Source organism: Portunus trituberculatus, chromosome 31 (genome assembly GCF_017591435.1).
Source record: "Portunus trituberculatus isolate SZX2019 chromosome 31, ASM1759143v1, whole genome shotgun sequence".
Classification (NCBI taxonomy): Eukaryota; Metazoa; Arthropoda; class Malacostraca; order Decapoda; family Portunidae; genus Portunus; species Portunus trituberculatus.
In genome coordinates, this window is record NC_059285.1 from 14388778 (window position 1) to 14407901 (window position 19124).

General features: G+C 43.7%; 3 protein-coding genes across 6 annotated transcripts in view; 2 read left to right on the plus strand and 1 right to left on the minus strand.

Annotated features, from left to right (window-relative positions):
* Positions 1-4456, plus strand: part of LOC123511142 (peroxisomal (S)-2-hydroxy-acid oxidase GLO3-like) — a 6147-nt gene extending 1691 nt beyond the window's left edge. The window contains exons 2-10 of the mRNA XM_045266767.1: positions 1-52; positions 530-681; positions 946-1066; positions 1205-1339; positions 1653-1787; positions 1979-2111; positions 2837-2953; positions 3222-3333; positions 3604-4456. The exon at positions 1-52 is cut by the window's left edge and continues 93 nt beyond it. Of these exons, the coding sequence (XP_045122702.1) occupies positions 1-52; positions 530-681; positions 946-1066; positions 1205-1339; positions 1653-1787; positions 1979-2111; positions 2837-2953; positions 3222-3333; positions 3604-3671 (1025 nt within the window). The 3' untranslated portion in view covers positions 3672-4456. The remainder of the gene's footprint in view (positions 53-529; positions 682-945; positions 1067-1204; positions 1340-1652; positions 1788-1978; positions 2112-2836; positions 2954-3221; positions 3334-3603) is intronic.
* Positions 1-19124, minus strand: part of LOC123511141 (cohesin subunit SA-2-like) — a 40229-nt gene that overhangs the window by 20961 nt on the left and 144 nt on the right. Inside the window, 1 exon segment of the mRNA XM_045266766.1 lies at positions 16567-16730. Coding sequence (XP_045122701.1) covers positions 16567-16721 — 155 coding nt within the window. The 5' untranslated portion in view covers positions 16722-16730.
* On the plus strand, positions 5211-15040 carry LOC123511143 (peroxisomal (S)-2-hydroxy-acid oxidase GLO3-like). 4 transcript variants are annotated; one of them, XR_006676689.1, is made up of 11 exons: positions 5214-5344; positions 6427-6595; positions 8426-8577; positions 9972-10092; positions 10231-10365; positions 10685-10819; positions 11519-11651; positions 12057-12173; positions 12441-12552; positions 12821-12970; positions 14912-14940. XR_006676689.1 is itself a non-coding variant. In XM_045266769.1 (10 exons), the coding sequence occupies exons 2-10, from the start codon at positions 6459-6461 to the stop codon at positions 14883-14885; spliced, it is 1110 nt and encodes a 369-aa protein (XP_045122704.1). In that variant the 5' UTR covers positions 5211-5344; positions 6427-6458; the 3' UTR covers positions 14886-14896. The 4 variants fall into 4 exon arrangements, 2 of the variants coding, with proteins under 2 accessions (XP_045122704.1, XP_045122703.1); XR_006676688.1 differs by lacking the exon at positions 14912-14940 and adding an exon at positions 14960-15040 and having other exon boundaries at positions 5215-5344; positions 12821-12969; XM_045266769.1 differs by lacking the exons at positions 12821-12970; positions 14912-14940 and adding an exon at positions 14818-14896 and having other exon boundaries at positions 5211-5344.

Genomic DNA, 19124 nt, shown 5'->3' on the forward strand with positions numbered 1-19124 from the left:
CAGGTGCCCTGGATGAAGTGACCCTCAAGGAAAACAAAGAGGCCATGAACAGGTAAGGTGGAGAGGCCAGGCCACGGGCACTCATCAGTCTGAGGAGGGACTGCTAGACAGATAACAGTTTCCTTCCCAGACAATGACAATGAATACATTAGCATTGTGTTACACAACCTAAAGCAAAGTGGATTATGTGGAAATGGCATTTCTCCACCACAGTTATCTGTCACACCCTGCTATTGTATTTGGCACCCAGCCATACTTGAATTTCATGCCACTGCTAAATAATGCTTCACAATGAATGTGTATAAAGAACATTTTTCATTTAGAATAAGTTGTGATCTTCATCTCAGGCAGAATCCATGGAAACTCGCATTACGCCCTGTATTGTCATCAGCTCTTGACAGTAGATGCTATCAGTCTACTTGTTCCAGCACATTTACTGCAATTCTCCTCACACTCTCCCTCCAGCACTGAAACCTTTCTCCTGCCATGACCTGCCCTGCATAGCTCCCACACAACTCTTCCTCCACAGGTGGTACATTCGGCCCAGATTCATGCGGGATGTGTCACAGCGCAGCTTGGCTACCACCCTGCTGGGCCACAAGGTCACTGTGCCGTTTGGAGTGGCCCCAACAGCCATGCAGCGAATGGCTCACCCTGACGGGGAAGTGGCCACAGCGCGAGGTAAGCCAGCACCGCCAACCTTGCATCTTGTTCCCTCACTACATGCTTGGTTCACATGTACACTCACTGTCTTTTTCAGTTCTCCAGTGGACAGAGTGGACAAAACTTTAAAATATAAGCCCTTATAGGAATTGAAAAAGATGCCTTAGTAGACGGTCTTAATTTAATTCTCATGCATCTCTTTATTCTTGTTATGTACACATAAATCTTCCATAGGAAATCAGAGAGATTCCAGCTTTTAAGAAGGACAGGTAATTTTTGCAGCAGCAGGACGGATTGGTGCCCCCTTTACCCTCAGCACCATCAGCACATCCAGCCTGGAGGAGGTGGCTAAAGCAGCCTCAAACACACTGCGCCTCTTTCAGCTCTACATCTACAAAGACAGGTATGTGCCATTCACCACAGAAAAGATGAACACTGTCTTCTCTCCCTCTTGTTCAAGACTAAGATATACAACCCACACTGCCAATATCCTCACCAGTCCAGGATGACAACACCCTTGCCCTCCTCTCCACTCTCACAGAGAGCTGACAGCCTCCCTGGTCAGGAGGGCCGAAGCTGCTGGCTTTTCGGCACTGGTACTCACTGTGGACGCACCGTACTTTGGCATCCGCCGTGCAGATGTTAGAAATCAATTCACCCTCCCTCCTCATCTCAGGTAATGTTAACAACAAGTACAAAGACCATTTACTACATCACTTTAAGATAAGGTCACCTGGTACTTTATGATGCACATCTCATACAGAGTGTAATACAAGTTTCTGCTGATATTGCTACTGGTGGAAGTAGAGTAAAAAAATGTCATATATATACATGCATTTTGAGGCATTGTTTAGTTGTGTTATAAAATTCAAGTGTGGCCCAGCAGCAGCTGTAACAGCCGGGCCAGGGCAGTAACCACGGCAGAATGCACAGACCTAACAAAATGCTGCAGGTCACCTAAATATGTCCATGTGCTACTTTGTTCTCAGGATGGCCAACTTCCAAAGTGCTGAAGCATCGGGTGGTCATATCCACGCCTCAGATGGTGGTTCAGGGATCAACGAATATGTGGCCTCACTGTTTGACGCATCGCTCACCTGGGATGACGTGGCCTGGCTCAAAAGGTGTGTTGCTGACTTCCACGTGTACACATAGACATTATCTCATGCTACAATTACCAATCAGGCCACCAGTGATCAGGACTTGAGTAGATTTAGATCAGCCTTGACTGTCCTGCCACTACACATGCTACTGCTATAATTCTCCAGTACCAAGACATGCACCACTTCTCCACACCAATGTTGCTCCTCCCCAGCATCACCAAGCTTCCCGTGGTGCTCAAGGGGATCCTAACCAGGGAGGATGCAGTGCTGGGCATGAAGGCCGGTGCTGCAGCTATCTGGGTGTCCAACCATGGTGCTCGACAGGTGGATGGTGTAGCCCCCACGGTGGGTATTTACCTAGTTGTACCATACAGGACCTACACTCAAGGTCCTGTCTCCATATACATTTACATTCAATCACAAGGTATGAGTTTACCTGTACATTTGAGAAGCAAAACTTTCCTTATAGGCATTTCTTCCTCTTTTTATCAATCCTGTATCATGTTCGCTAAACTCTTGTCCATAAATGCTATCAGTCCAACTGTTCCAGCTCATTTATTGCTTGAGAAATCACACAAAACATCTCTTTCAAATGCAGTACTTCAATTTTGTGGTCACCCATAGTACTTTAGCATGTATATGTTGTGTTTTCTTCTTTATACAGAGTTTAAGAATTCTCCAACCTTGATCATACATGGACATTTCTAACTCTCAACCTAACCTTCATCACAAAATTACAGTTCATAAAGCTTTCTGGTGTGTTAGTTAGTGGAGCTTGGTGAATCATATACCAACATGCATTGATACTTCCCAAAATAATCACCACCAAGTAAGTGACAGTTATTGTGGCACCACTCATCAATCATTCAAGTCTACCAGTATGATTATGTACTAATGCCATCATTTCCTCCTTTTATCATGCTCTTCATACCCTAATTTCCTCTCTTTACACCATCCACACCCTAATTTCCTCTCTTTACACCATCCATGCCCTAATTCCCTCTCTTTAAACCCTCCATTCCCTTGTATCAAGTTACTTCTTTGAGTCCTCCCCATCCTTTCCCTGCTAGATGGAGGCCCTCCCTGAGGTGGTGGAAGCAGTGGGTGGTCGCTGTGAGGTGTACGTGGATGGAGGCTTCTCCCAGGGAGCAAACATCTTCAAGGCCCTCGCTCTCGGGGCAAACATGGTCAGTGGTCAGTGGGGTGCCCTGAGCATGCCAGCATACCAAGGCATGGCCATGGATTGGGTGGGAAAGACAGGTTTTTCTGGTGAAGGGACCACACTTCAACACATTGCAATTGTAGTCTAAATCATTGTTTGTCCAGGAGGTGAAAAGTTATTCAAACCCTCTTTTATCCAATATTCCATTGTCTTATACAACTACTAAAGTTATATAAGGGTCAGCAAGGCATTGATTTGGCAACATGCCATGAGCAGCCATCCCCCCCCAACAGGTGTTCATGGGGCGGCCGCTGCTGTGGGGTCTGGCCTGCGGTGGCGAGGATGGAGCATGGAGCGTGTTGGACACAGTACGGACAGAGCTGGAATCCACCATGGCACTGTCAGGTAAGGCATTAGGACAGCCGTCGAGGAGTAAACAAGCAGCAAGAGAAGAGCTTACATCTCTGAATAAAGCTCTCAATAATTGCTCATGAAAGATGCACATACTATTTCAAATCCATTCCCATTACCAATTTACAAAGCCAATACTTCACACAAGTCTTAGGAACAAATTGTTGACATAGGAAGCCTCACTTGTAGTAGATCTTGTAGTATCTGAACCATGGAGATACAGGCACATCCACACACTAACACTACCCTTCCTCCTGCGTTCAGGGTGTCCCACAGTACCAGACATCACCCGGGCAATGGTGATGCGCCGTGACACCCGTGCCCACCTCTGATGTACTGCCATGCCACCCAACACACTGCTGGCTACTACTCCCACCTGCCACCCGCCACCTGCAGCTCACCAACCAACACAAATAAACTGAACGAGCCATGTATAATTTTCTCTCCATCCGTATTAGACAAACAATCCGCTCTTCACACAGGTCAAACATTACTTGATGACTGGTGCTCACACCTGCTGTCCCATATGACCATTATGTACAAATGATTCATTTTCAATTAAAGACATCATTGAAGCAATTTTCTTTTCTTAACTTTCCTCCTTCTTTAGAGGCAGTGGTGTACTGGGTAAGGTGGTGAGCATGGGATTGGGCAGATGTCCACACATGGGTTGAAATCCCACCACATACCGCTCTGAAGCTATGCCATTTGTTGAGTGGTTTATGATGGGCACTACTTAGTTAATGCGCAATATGCTACCCTATGTACTGTGGCTGTGTATTACTCCACAAAACCCACACACGTAGTCAGTCTGGTCCCAACACAGCTTCGGGATAGAGACTCACGGCTTACACTTTGCCAGGCATCTCTCTTGCCTTTGTCTGACTGGTTATCCTGTCCTGCATAGCCAGTCTACCTCTACACTGTCAGACTCCAGTTGTCTACACTGTACTTCTCATCACGGCCACTGCTATAAGTCTCACCCCAGCCGCTACTTGCTACCAACTACAAGTCTCACCCCGGCCGCCGGCAACTTTTCAAGCCTCCTCGCTACCAAGCTACCAAGCCTCCAAGCTTCAGTACTACTTGTAATTTACCAATAAACACAGGGAACAGACCCCCAGTGTTTCTTCTTCAACCACACCAGGACAGGTTTAAAGTTACCTACATGTCACCATGATACCCAGGTTCTAGGTGGTTACACCAAAGATGTGCTTGGTGGTGATATGTGTACCATTATAAATAAAATTGCCTGCACTACTAATGGGCGGAAGCTGAACAGCGCTTCCTATACACACTCTTCAAATATGCCTTTAGGTGTTATAGGCTATAACATGGCTATAAAAAAAATAATAAATAAAAAAAATAAATAAATAAAAAAAAACAGCCTTAGGAATTGGCGGCACTTTACCAAGATGATCAACTACATTATGTACTATCTTTCCATCCTTCACAATAACTTTCTTCTCTTACACTCAACCTTAGTGTCAATCCATGACAATAATGGTGATGATATTGGTGACAAAGACAATTGTGACAAAGAATACAACAAAACATGCATTGAGAAGGATGAGTAGCACACAGTATTTCCTCACATGTAGGTTGTTCTATATGCAAATCATTCTAGTGAAAAACTACCAGTCAACTTATACACCAAGTTAAGATTTCTAAGAGAGAAAATCTCTGAATCTTATAAATTTCAATCTTCACCAGGACACAAGCCTTGAGTGCCAACATGAGGTGCCAGTATTCCACAGACATTTATATTGATATTCCTTAAAAAATTCATACAAAAATACACCTCTATCATCTGATGCATGTGAATGAGACCAGCTTAATGGTAAGGGGGTCTTGCCAATAGCCACACTGGTACCAATTCTGGGGAGAGCATGTTGGTGGTATTTGTGTCAGATAGAAGCCAGTGATTAAGAGTTGAGATACAGCTGTGCCCAAGGTAAGCTATCTCTTCACTGATTTCACTGACTTCAATCACAACTACTTACAGGTAAAGATTGTGCTCAAACTATACTTATGTAATGTGTGTGTGTGTGTGTGTGTGTGTGTGTGTGTGTGTGTGTGTGTGTGTGTGTGTGTGTGTGTGTGTGTGTGTGTGTGTGTGTGTGTGTGTGTGTGTGTGTGTGTGTGTTGTGTGTCTGTCTGTCTGTCTGTCTGTCTGTCTGTCTGTCTGTCTGTCTGTGTGTGTGTGTGTGTGTGTGTGTGTGTGTGTGTGTGTGTGTGTGTGTGTGTGTGTGTGTGTCTGTCTGTCTGTCTGTCTGTCTGTCTGTCTGTCTGTCTGTCTGTCTGTCTGTCTGTCTGTCTGTGTGTGTGTGTATATTTACCTTATTGTATTTACCTAATTGTAACATACGGGAAAAGAGCTATGCTCGTGTTGTCCGCTCCATATCTATTAATGTCCAGCTTTTTCTTAAAATCATGAATATTCCTTGCTTGACCACTTCCACGTCTAAACTATTCCATGCTTCCACCCTTCTATGAGGGTGTGTGTCTGTGTGTGTGTGTGTGTGTGTGTGTGTGTGTGTGTGTGTGTGTGTGTGTGTGTGTGTGTGTGTGTGTGTGTGTGTGTGTGTGTGTGTGTGTGTGTGTGTGTGTGTGTGTGTGTGTGTGTGTGTGTGTGTGTGAGAGAGAGAGAGAGAGAGAGAGAGAGAGAGAGAGAGAGAGAGAGAGAGAGAGAGAGAGAGAGAGAGAGAGAGAGAGAGAGAGAGAGAGAGAGAGAGAGAGAGAGAGAGAGAGAGAGAGAGAGAGAGAGAGAGAGAGAGAGAGAGAGATCTACACAAACTTTTGTATCTTCCACAAACACCATCACCAGACACTCATCAAGACATCTCTCACTCACACTCCACAATTACACAGGACACACACAGATGGACACCAGACAACAGCTTCACAATCACCCTGAACAACATAACATCTCAAAAAACTTGACAAAACAATCATTTCAAACACCTACATCTTAAAAAATCTATGATCTCTAAATGTCATCCTGAAAAGAACATTTATGCTATATGAACAAAAGACATGTCAATGCTTTACTTTCCATTAATGAGGCATGTCCCACCCTTAATAAAGTTACTCAGCACAATCTGCCTCGAGTCACCAAGATGAGCAAGCTGCTGGTGAGTGTGCACGACTACGAACGGGAGGCTCAGCGGCGTCTGCCAAAGGCTATCCTTGACTATTGTCAGTCAGGTGCTCTGGACGAAGTGACCCTCAAGGAGAACAAGGAGGCTATGAACAGGTAAGAGAGAGAGAGGCCAGGCCAGGGGTACTCATCAGTTTGACGGGAATACTTCCTTGCTATCTTTGATGCAGCTAAAAATATAATGATTTAAAAGTCTGTAGTTAAAGATGTGAAAAATTAGTATGGCTGGAATATGCAAAAACAACATGCATATAAATTCCCTACAGCTTCCTGTGCAACACTGTGGTGCAAGATTATGAGGAAGGGTCTGTACACATTTGGACTTGTATATTCAAAGACCTAACTTCCTCATATCATGTAGTTATCTGTCTTTCTTGATTAATGCGAGTTTGAATAACGATATTTTGATTTAATGCATCTTGATTATTATTAGGAGATACTCCCAAGGTTTCAATCAGAATTCTACTAAGCTTACAATCAGTTGTATGTCTTTACTGCTTAATAAGTACCTATTTATGGTGATAGCTGGTGGACTGTCCTTTTCCATTAGCCTGAACAGTTGACGATGGTGATTCTCTCTCACATTAAGGCAACACTATATGGCCATCTGTGCTTTTATCTAGAAGCACTTTTTCCTGGCTCACCAAGTATATTAATAAATCATGGTCTGCAGCAGTAGTAGGGCTGCTTCAATTCATAAAATTTTCCATGTTGCCTGTTGTGGAACTGGAACTGAGAGTGGTATGATCTGGACTGCGTGGCTCAATCACCTGAGGTGATGGTAAATAAACACTGCTACCAACCACCATCAGATTATACTCATCGTTTACTTCATTAAACACATTAATAATAAACGTGTGAATATGGGATAATATTCCAGGCATATAGTCATACGACAAATCACGTTGAATTAATAATTTCTAATTTCCTGGAAAAGAAAGATATGGTATCCAAGCTTCCTTTCACCTCACAGCATGACCAGTGATGCATCAACAGTGTGATGGTGAGTGAGGACATGTTTTTGTTGTGTTAGTGACTTATGCGTGTTTTTATTGTTTCTCTGACCTAGTGATGTATTGAAAGTCTTTATCAAGGTTTGAGTAAAATCTCCAAAATAGGCAGACTTTCTGAGGGGCCAGCAGCGTAACCCTTCTCTATTACCATTGTTCACTATGGGAACACTGTTTGAATAATGCGACGTCTCAAGGAACAAAACCTTCACGTTAATTGAGTTTGCTGCACCAGCTTTTTGTATTACACATGAGTTTCTGCAGACAATGCCAGAGGTGTGTGTGCAGGTTATTCCAAGTGAAAAATGTTTGATAGTACAAATATGCGTTTTGAGGCGTTTTCAAGCCGAGGTGTAGAATTCAAGTGTGGCCAAGCAAGATACAATGGCAAAGCCTCATGGGCATCCATAGTGAAAATCTGATATTGTGAATAATTCAATTATAATTTCCATACATTTTGAGCTTTACGGTATCCCATGATGTGACAAGTGACAACAACACACCAATAATGATAGCTGGGTATGGAGTGGTAAGGAATGAGACCAGCAGCAAATCAACTGATTGTTAGATAGACCACACAGTTTTCTTCCCAGACATTGACAATGAATACATTAGCACTGTATTACATAACTTAAAGCAAAGTGTAGTATGTGAAAATGGCGTTTCTCCACCACAATTACCCGTCACACCATGCCATTGCATTTGGCACCCAGCCATACTTTTTTTTACCTCAAGCAGTATCCACGGAAACTCGCGTTACGCCCTGTATTGTCATCAGCTCTTGACAGTAGATGCTATCAGTCTACTTGTTCCAGCACATTTACTGCAATTCTCCTCACACTCTCCCTCCAGCACTGAAACCTTTCTCCCGCCATGACCTGCCCTGCATAGCTCCCACACAACTCTTCCTCCACAGGTGGTACATTCGGCCCAGATTCATGCAGGATGTGTCACAGCGCAGTCTGGCCACCACCCTGCTGGGCCACAAGGTCACTGTGCCGTTTGGAGTGGCCCCAACAGGCATGCAGCAAATGGCTCACCCTGGCGGGGAAGTGGCCACAGCACAAGGTCAGCCAGCACTGCCAGCCTTGCATCTTGTTCCCTCACTACATGCTTGGTTCACAAATGCACTCACTAATACACTCTTAATTTACACGCATCTCTTAACACTCGTAATGGGGGCATCATACTGCACTATGGTACATGGAACACAAACCATGAAAGCAAGAGCATTATCACATACAAGCTATCCACATTCTTGCTGTGCCAGGCAAACAGCCCAGCAACCAAGACTAAGACTAATCAAAATTTTACTTGTATTATTTTTTTACTAATATACTGTATAATGGAAATTATCCATGATAAGATTATGCAGTGGTGGGAAGTCCTCCAGGAACTGTGCAGTAAGCTATCTCCTCTAATATCTTTCTCTTGTATATTTTCTTTAAAATTTCTTGTGTGTCTGTGATCCCAGAGACATTTATTTGGCCAGACTCTCTACCAGCAACAACTCAGCATTTCTTCACCACTGGAAATAATGTTTGTTCAGCCATGGGTACAGACTGTGAAAGTTAGTCAGGTGTAGGTCGGGAAGCATGACCTTTGTTATGAGCGCAAAATATCACCATATATATTTTTAATCTTTCTAGACTGATGAAACATTATTTAATATTCCAATATAAAAAATATTTAATATTTTTTGAGTTGAAATAATAGGTTTTTATTAAATTTTTCATATATTTTTCTATTTGGATATCATACGGAGAACTGGAATGGGTACCAAGTGGAAATCTCGGGCAAGTTCCAGCAATCTCAAGCCAATGTTCCTCTTTACGTGTATCATAGGCCAGTGTGGTACCTCCCCTTCACATACCACACATAAATCTTTTGTAGGAAAATAGAAAGCTACCAGCTTAAGAATGGCTAGTTGTTTTCAATCCTCCTTACATTCTTGAGCTCTTAAGGCTTGCACGCACTAAGGGTGAGCATGCACACTGTGTTGTTCGGATGTTTTCATTCTGACAGCTTTCACCATCACCCAGCAATGCCATGCCACTCATGGGGAGTTTCCATTCTGTGTCATTAGGACAGTGTTGTGCCAACCATCAGAGCGAGCAGACGCTCACTCACACACTGACAGGTCAGCAAATAAAATATGAATGGACTAAGAATGCCATCCTGCACTTCATAGAAATGCCGAAGGATCGTTTTTGCATATGGAATGTTAAAAACAAGGAACACAAAATGAAAACATCAGAAATAAAACTTTTGCAAATAATTCAGTTTTGTTGTTTGAAGCAGCACACATCCTCCCCCATCAAAGTTGAGTGGTGACTGACACCACATGACACTCAATGTACTAGTGTACACACTGACATGTTGTTTCCACATCACCCATGCCTCACAAGGCTGGGTTATGGCACATAGTGTATGCAGGGCTCTAGACAACACTTTACCTACAGCTGCAGGATGGATTGGAGCCCCCTTCACCCTCAGCACTGCCAGCACAACCAGCCTGGAGGAGGTGGCTAAAGCAGCCTCAAACACACTGCGCCTCTTTCAGCTCTATATCTACAAAGACAGGTATGTGCCATTCACCACAGAAAAGATGAACACTGTCTTCTCTCCCTCTTGTCCAAGACTAAGATATACAACCCACACTGCCAATATCCTCACCAGTCCAGGATGACAACACCCTTGCCCTCCTCTCCACTCTCACAGAGAGCTGACAGCCTCCCTGGTCAGGAGGGCCGAAGCTGCTGGCTTTTCGGCACTGGTACTCACTGTGGACGTGCCGTATGTTGGCATCCGCCGTGCAGATGTCAGAAATCAATTCACCCTCCCTCCTCATCTCAGGTAATGTTGACAACAAGTGCAAAGACCATTTACTACATCAATTTAAGACAAGGTCACCTGGTACTTTATGATGCACATTTTATACTGTAATGCAAGCTTCTGCTGATATTGCTACTGGTGGAAGTTCAGCAAAAATATTCTATACATATATACATTTTGAGGCATTATTTATCTGTGTTATGAAAATTCAAGTATGGCCTAGTGGCAGCTGCAATAGCCGGGCCAGGTGGTAACCATGGCAGAATGCATGGACATAAAAAATTGTTCCAGGTCACCATCACTTCAACCTATACATGTCCATGCGCTGTTTTGTTCTCAGGCTCGCCAACTTCCAGAGCGCTGAGGTATCGGGTGCTTCTATCTACACCTCAGATGGTTGCTCAGGGATCAGCAAATATGTGGCCTCAATGTTTGACTCATCGCTCACCTGGGATGACGTAGCCTGGCTCAAAAGGTATTGCTGACATCCACATGCACACACAGACATAATCCCAGGCATTCGCACTTGATTCATTAATTGTATTTCATCAGTCTTCATCTTTCTTCTCCACATGACCAAATCCATGTAAACTTCAGATGCTAATTTGCTCCTCAGAAGATTAGCTCTCTAACCTTCCTCTAATTCTCAGCTTTTACCAAAGCTAATTTCCTTTTCTTGAGACTTCTGGTGTAGCCTTAAAATCCTAACAATCAATGTTCACTTTGGAGCATCAGAGAAACAATAAAAACAACCAAAATTGGGACAAAATGGAAACAATTGGCTGTCAACTGGTACTGGATCCCAGCAAGACACCAAAGTCTTGGGCTGCATTCACAGTCAAACACTGTCTACTGGACAAACAATGTTACCAGGCTACAATAATAAGAGGAAAGGAGTGCTGATAATATCATAAGTGACCACCACACTGACAGTCAATTTTGTGCTTTTGATGTCATCCTACTATGCAGAATGACATGGTAACAGTGTTTGTCCAAAAAACAGTGTTCAGCCATGGAGACACACCCTCATGTGTTACCGATCAGGCCACCAGTGATCAGGACCTGAGTGGATTTAGGTCAGCCTTGACTGTCCTGCCACTACACATGCTACTGCTATAATCCTCCAGTACCAAGACATGCCCCACTTCCCCACACCAATGTTGCTCCTCCTCAGCATCACCAAGCTTCCTGTGGTGCTCAAGGGGATCCTAACCAGGGAGGATGCAGTGCTGGGCATGGAGGCCGGTGCTGCAGCCATCTGGGTGTCCAACCATGGTGCTCGACAGCTGGATGGTGTAGCCCCCACGGTGGGTATTTACCTAGTTGTACCATACAGGACCTACACTCACAGGTCCTGTCTCCATATATATTTACATTCAATCACAAAAATGAGATGCAGTTTGCCAATGCAATTTCAGCCTCCAAACTTATCCACATGGCAGTACACTCATACTTCAGCACTATAGACTAAACAAGGGGAACATTGGTCCGATGAAGCTGATGGTTTGCATGTACAGGCAATCCCCGCTTAACGAACGTTCACACAATGAAATTTCACTACAATGAACATTTCCTTTTACTACCATCTGCTCGTATAATGAACACCAAACTCGCTCTAACAAAATTTTATCCAGTTAATTTTTTTCTCTTTACACCTTCCATTCCTCGTATCAAGTTACTTCTTTGAGTCCTCCCCATCCTTTCCCTGCTAGATGGAGGCCCTCCCTGAGGTGGTGGAAGCAGTGGGTGGTCGCTGTGAGGTGTACGTGGATGGAGGCTTCTCCCAGGGAGCAAACATCTTCAAGGCCCTCGCTCTCGGGGCAAACATGGTCAGTGGTCAGTGGGGTGCCCTGAGCATGTCAGCATACAAAGGCATGGCCATGGATTGGGTGGGAAAGACAGGTTTTTCTGGTGAAGGGACCACACTTCAACACATTGCAATTGTAGTCTAAATCATTGTTTGTCCAGGAGGTGAAAAGTTATTCAAACCCTCTTTTATCCAATATTCCATTGTCTTATACAACTACTAAAGTTATATAAGGGTCAGCAAGGCATTGATTTGGCAACATGCCATGAGCAGCCATCCCCACCCACAGGTGTTCATGGGGCGGCCGCTGCTGTGGGGTCTGGCCTGCGGTGGCGAGGATGGAGCGTGGAGCGTGTTGGACACAGTACGGACAAAGCTGGAATCCACCATGGCACTGTCAGGTAAGGCATTAGGACAGCCGTCGAGGAGTAAACGAGCAGCAAGAGAAGAGCTTACATCTCTGAATAAAGCTCTCAATAATTGCTCATGAAAGATGTACATACTATTTCAAATCCATTCCCATTACCAATTTACAAAGCCAATACTTCACACAAGTCTTGGGAACAAATTGTTGACATAGGAAGCCTCACTTGTAGTAGATCTTGTAGTATCTGAACAATGGATATACAGACACATCCACACACTAACACTACCCTTCCTCCTGCTCAGGGTGTCCCACAGTACCAGACATCACCCGGGCAATGGTGATGCGCCGTGACACCCGTGCCCACCTCTGATGTACTGCCATGCCACCCAACACACTGCTGGCTACTACTCCCACCTGCCACCTGCCACCTGCAGCTCACCAACCAACACAAATAAACTGAACGAGCCATGTATAATTTTCTCTCCATCCGTATTAGACAAACAATCCGCTCTTCACACAGGTCAAACATTACTTGATGACTGGTGCTCACACCTGCTGTCTCATATGACCATTATGTACAAATGATTCATTTTCAATTAAAGACATCATTGAAGCAATTTTCTTTTCTTAACTTTCCTCCTTCTTTAGAGGCAGTGGTGTACTGGGTAAGGTGGTGAGCATGGGATTGGGCAGATGTCCACACATGGGTTGAAATCCCACCACATACCGCTCTGAAGCTATGCCATTTGTTGAGTGGTTTATGATGGGCACTACTTAGTTAATGCGCAATATGCTACCCTATGTACTGTGGCTGTGTATTACTCCGCAAAACCCACACGTGTAGTCAGTCTGGTCCCAACACAGCTTCGGGATAGAGACTCACGGCTTACACTCCGCCAGGCATCTCTCTTGCCTTTGTCTGACTGGTTATCCTGTCCTGCACAGCCAGTCTACCTCTACACTGTCAGACTCCAGTTGTCTAGACTGTACTTCTCATCACGGCCACTGCTATAAGTCTCACCCCAGCCGCTACTCGCTACCACCTACAAGTCTCACTCCGGCTGCCAGCAACTTTTCAAACCTCCTCGCTACCAAGCTACCAAGCCTCCAAGCTTCAGTACTACTTGTAATTTACCAATAAACACAGGGAACAGACCCCCAGTGTTTCTTCTTCAACCACACCAGGACAGGTTTAAAGTTACCTACATGTCACCATGATACCCAGGTTCTAGGTGGTTACACCAAAGATGTGCTTGGTGGTGATATGTGTACCATTATAAATAAAATTGCCTGCACTACTAATGGGCGGAAGCTGAACAGCGCTTCCTATACACACTCTTCAAATATGCCTTTAGGTGTTATAGGCTATAACATGGCTATAAAAAAAATAATAAATAAAAAAAATAAATAAATAAAAAAAACAGCCTTAGGAATTGGCACTTTACCAAGATGATCAACTACATTATGTACTATCTTTCCATCCTTCACAATAACTTTCTTCTCTTACACTCAACCTTAAGTGTCAATCCATGACAATAATGGTGATGATATTGGTGACAAAGACAATTGTGACAAAGAATACAACAAAACATGCATTGAGAAGGATGAGTAGCACACAGTATTTCCTCACATGTAGGTTGTTCTATATGCAAATCATTCTAGTGAAAAACTACCAGTCAACTTATACACCAAGTTAAGATTTCTAAGAGAGAAAATCTCTGAATCTTATAAATTTCAATCTTCACCAGGACACAAGCCTTGAGTGCCAACATGAGGTGCCAGTATTCCACAGACATTTATATTGATATTCCTTAAAAAAATCATACAATAATACACCTCTATCGTCTGATACATGTGAATGAGACCAGCTTAATGGTAAGGGGGTCTTGCCAATAGCCACACTGGTGCCAATTCTGGGGAGAGCATGTTGGTGGTATTTGTGTCAGATAGAAGCCAGTGATTAAGAGTTGAGATACAGCTGTGCCCAAGGTAAGCTATCTCTTCACTGATTTCACTGACTTCAATCACAACTACTTACAGGTAAAGATTGTGCTCAAACTATACTTATGTAATGTGTGTGTGTGTGTGTGTGTGTGTGTGTGTGTGTGTGTGTGTGTGTGTGTGTGTGTGTGTGTGTGTGTCCCATTCCCATTACCAATTTACATACAAAGGCAATACTTCACACAAGTCTTAGGAACAAATTGTTGAAATAGGAAGCCTCACTTGTAGATCTTGTAGTATCTGAACAATGGAGATACAGACACATCCACACACTAACACTACCCTTCCTCCTTCTCAGGGTGTCCCACAGTACCAGACATCACTCGGGCAATGGTGATGCGCCATGACACCCGTGCCCACCTCTGATGTACTGCCATGCCACCTAACACACTGCTGGCTACTACTCCCACCTGCCACCTGCAGCTCACCAACCAACACAAAGCTGGCTACTACTCCCACCTGCCACCTGCCATATGCCATCTGCACCTCACCACCCAAAACAAATAAATAATACGAGCCATGTATAATTTTCTATCCATCCTTATTTGACATGTACAAGGATTCCTCAAATTATAAAAGGGATACGTTCCTTAAGGGATCATAAAATGTAAAAAATGCATAAAGTGAACATGATTACTGAACTCAAATTTACAGTGCATAGCAAGGCTGGAGGATTGCATTCAGTTGACATTCAGTAGGATACAGCATGTTGGTGGTACACATGGGGAACACCTTATGAGGGACACCTGATGGGGCTTTATTCTACATACGGTATATGCCAGACTATAAGACTCTGTATATAGGACAACTCCCAAGTTTTTAAAGGAAAAGTTTAGGTTTTGAGCTATTACCAGTGTATAAGACGACCCCGTTAATGGTGGAGGGTGCATCACTGATGAGCCACAACATGAAGAGCAGGAATATGCATTACTTTCTTTTCTTCATGACTATGGTATATCTATAACAATTACACTCAACCCTCGATTTGCCGGACCTCCATTTGCCGGATTTCGGATTTACCGGACAAGAGTCTGTGGAGAAAAAAAAAAAAAAAAAAAAAAAAAAGTCCGGGACAAGTCGATTTCAAACTACCGCGCCAGACAAAGTTCGCAAATCGGGCACTATAGATGGCAGCGCGGGCGGACATACACGTCTAGTACTGGACTGTAAACAAGTCTGCCGCGTCACACGAGTGTTGTGCTTACGTGCTTGTCGTGGATGATGTCGTGATGATGGTCGTCGGAGGTTTTGCCTTTGCCTCGGCACCTCCTGTTACTTCTATTCTTCCTGATCCTGCCTTTCTTTTATTTTTCTTTCTCTTGTCTTCCACATCTGGTGCAAAGTCTCTTTCTTCTCCCTCAGTTTTGTTTTTCTGAACAAAAAACGTCTGATTTATTTTCCAACTTCCTGGTACAGCTGGTGCAGGTGCCGAAATGCCGTTAAAGACAACACTATGTTCCCACCGGAAAATTTTGCCGTTAAACACGGGATTCCGGTAAATCGCGTGCCGTTAAAGCGGGGTTCAACCTGTATAGGGTAAAGTCCGGCAAGGGGGTAGACCCCGGACATTTTCCAATGCCGGACATTTGCCATTCCCGGACAAGCCTTCCCCCCTTTTAGTCCGGCAAATCGAGGGTTGAGTATATTGATGTGGAGAAAACAGACATGAGCAATGGCATTACGAAAAATCATAACCAACACTGCATGTAATATTATGTACTACCGTAAAGGTAATCAGATGAAATGGCACCAGATGTGTTGGGCCTCTTACTGCAAGGCAATCACAGAATACTGGTAGTTAATACACAACACCCTGATTGAAAAGAGTGAAAGTGCAGGAAAGGCGCAAACAATAAGGTTAATTGTTCAACTAATATGTACTGCTTCCAAGGAACTAGTGTGTCTGCAGGCTTTCACAAGCAACTTTCTGCACTACTTAGACTAGCCAGTTTATCAGGAAAGCTAACCAGGTGAATAATTTCCAACAAAAGAGGTTTGGCCAACTGGTCATGCATCAAGGTGTTGGTGGGCATTACTCAGTACTCACTGGTGCAGGGGCGTCTCAGCAGCCGGGGTGTAGGGTGTATATGGGGTGTATGGCTCCTGAAGCTCTGAGGCAGGAGTCATCGGGGTCATGGGAGGCGCATCATATTCTGGGGGTGGCTCATCCATACGGATGCGCTTCCCGCCCCTGCGCAGCATCTTGGCAGGCTGTGTGGTGGATGCAGGAGGGTGAGTTATGAGGAGAGGAAAGCAGTGAAGGAGCCCCAAATCAATGCATTGTGTGGACTTATCTAATAAAATAATATTCCTCTTCCCATCATTATTGTGGTAATCATTTGACGCATAAATGGTCAGATTCACTATATAGAAAAAAAAAACTACTGTAAAAACCATTTCAACAATCAAACATCTCTGCACCCTTGTAGAAAAATTACAGTATTAACTAAACTATCATTTATAAATACAGTGATAAAATAATAGGTGTGCAAGCAAATTAAAAAAGAAAAGAACATGAAGCTGACCCACATACAGCAACCCTACCACCCCTGCCAACCCACTGACCCACACACAGCAACCCAACCACCCCTGCCAACCCACTGACCCACACAGTAACACAACCACCCCTACCAACCCACTGACCCACACACCACAACACAGCCACCCCTGCCAACCCACTGACCCACACACAGTAACACAACCACCCTTGCAACACCACTAACCAACACCCTTGTAGAAAAATTACAGTATTAACTAAACTATCATTTATAAATACAGGCGTTTGATAAGGTACCGCATAGGAGGCTAGTGTACAAATTGAGACTACATGGGATAGGGGGTAGGTTAGTTGACTGGATTAGTGAATGGCTTTCTGATAGGAAACAGAGAGTAGTATTAAATGGGGCAATGTCTGAGTGGAAGGAAGTGGTTAGTGGGGTACCCCAAGGATCAGTGCTAGGACCTCTTCTTTTCTTGGTGTACATTAACGATTTAGATATAGGAATTAGTAGCAAAGTATCAAAGTTTGCAGATGATACTAAGATAGCATGTGCAGTACAGGGTGAAAAGGACAATTACAGAATACAACGAGACCTGGACAGGCTGATAGCATGGGCAGACAGGTGGCAGATGGAGTTTAATTCTGATAAGTGTCAGGTTATGCATTTAGGTAAAGACAACACAAACTTTAACTATGAGATGGAGGGATGTTGGCTAGAGGCAGTAGAGGAAGGAAAGGATTTAGGAGTAGTGATAGACAGGACTATGAAATTTTCAAAGCAATGTTTAGAAGCAAGAAATAGGGCAAATAGGATCCTGGGTTTTATAAATAGAAATGTTAGTTATAAAAGTAAGGAAGTGGTGCGTAGCTTATATAATTCCTATGTTAGGCCCCATTTAGAGTATTGCATACAGGCCTGGTCACCCCACTATAGGCAGGATATCAACATGTTAGAAGCAGTTCAGAGAAGAGCAACTAGGATGATACCAGCATTAAAGCGCCTGGAGTATAGAGATAGATTAAAGGAATTAAACATGTTTTCATTTGAGAGGAGATGTATAAGAGGGATATGATAGAGTTATTTAAAATGTTCTCAGATACAAACTACATAGATGTGAGATCTTTCTTTACCTTAGAGGAGGGAAATAGGACTAGAAATCATGGCAGGAAGATTAGAAAGCAAGGCTGCAGGTTAGATATAAGAAAATATTTCTTTAGTCATAGAGTGGTAGACTTCTGGAATGCATTGCCAGAGACGGTTGTAAATAGCACTAGTTTGACAATGTTTAAAAACAGATTAGATAAGCACTTAAATTTATTAGATTTATAATTATGTATAGCACTGCATGATAGTTTTTATAAGAAATTTACTATAGTTAAATAAGACATGATCCCCATGTATGGGGACCACAAATTGTAGAGGATTTCGCTGCAGGACTTAGCCCTGTTAATGGGCCAAATATTTAGAATTAGTATATAATGTATTGTGTACTTGTAAGTGTATCTTTAAGTACTGATGACGAGGTCGCTGTGCGACTGATACAGGATAACCTAGATGGGCCCTGGTGGCCCTTTGTTATCCTATTATTTATGTTATGTTATGTTATGTTATGTTAACACACAGCAACCCAACCACCCCTGCCAACCCACTGATCCACACGCCACAACACAACCCCTGCCAACCCCTACACCTTAAATCAATGACACCACTACACCAGGGACAGAAGAACCCCCATCAGCCACAGAACACACACACAACCCATCATAACACCGTCACCTGATACACCCGCCACAACACATCCAGTAACACTCCCTCCGTCAAAGCAACACAAATTGACTGGTTTTCCTGCACACTGAACACCACACGCACGCACACACACTCCAGGACACCAGATGACACTAAAACATACACAAACTAACACAACACGGCAAAGCACTAACATGTCAACTTAGTAAAAACACTCCCCTTTCCAAACACACTACTTCGTTTAGATAATTCTACGAGAGTTTTCTGGGTAATGAATAACACACGCACGCACACACACTCCAAGAGGCCACACCCAGCACAGAACACCTCCCTGGATTACTGAAAGGATTAATAACTA

Bases quoted from the DNA above. Each gene is read 5' to 3' on its own strand.
- LOC123511143 (XM_045266769.1), top strand. From the start codon at position 6,459: ATGAGCAAGCTGCTGGTGAGTGTGCACGACTACGAACGGGAGGCTCAG. The intron at 10,820-11,518 runs GTATTGCTGACA...GCTCCTCCTCAG, and splicing joins GACGTAGCCTGGCTCAAAAG to CATCACCAAGCTTCCTGTGG. The intron at 12,174-12,440 runs GTCAGTGGTCAG...CCCCACCCACAG, and splicing joins TCGCTCTCGGGGCAAACATG to GTGTTCATGGGGCGGCCGCT.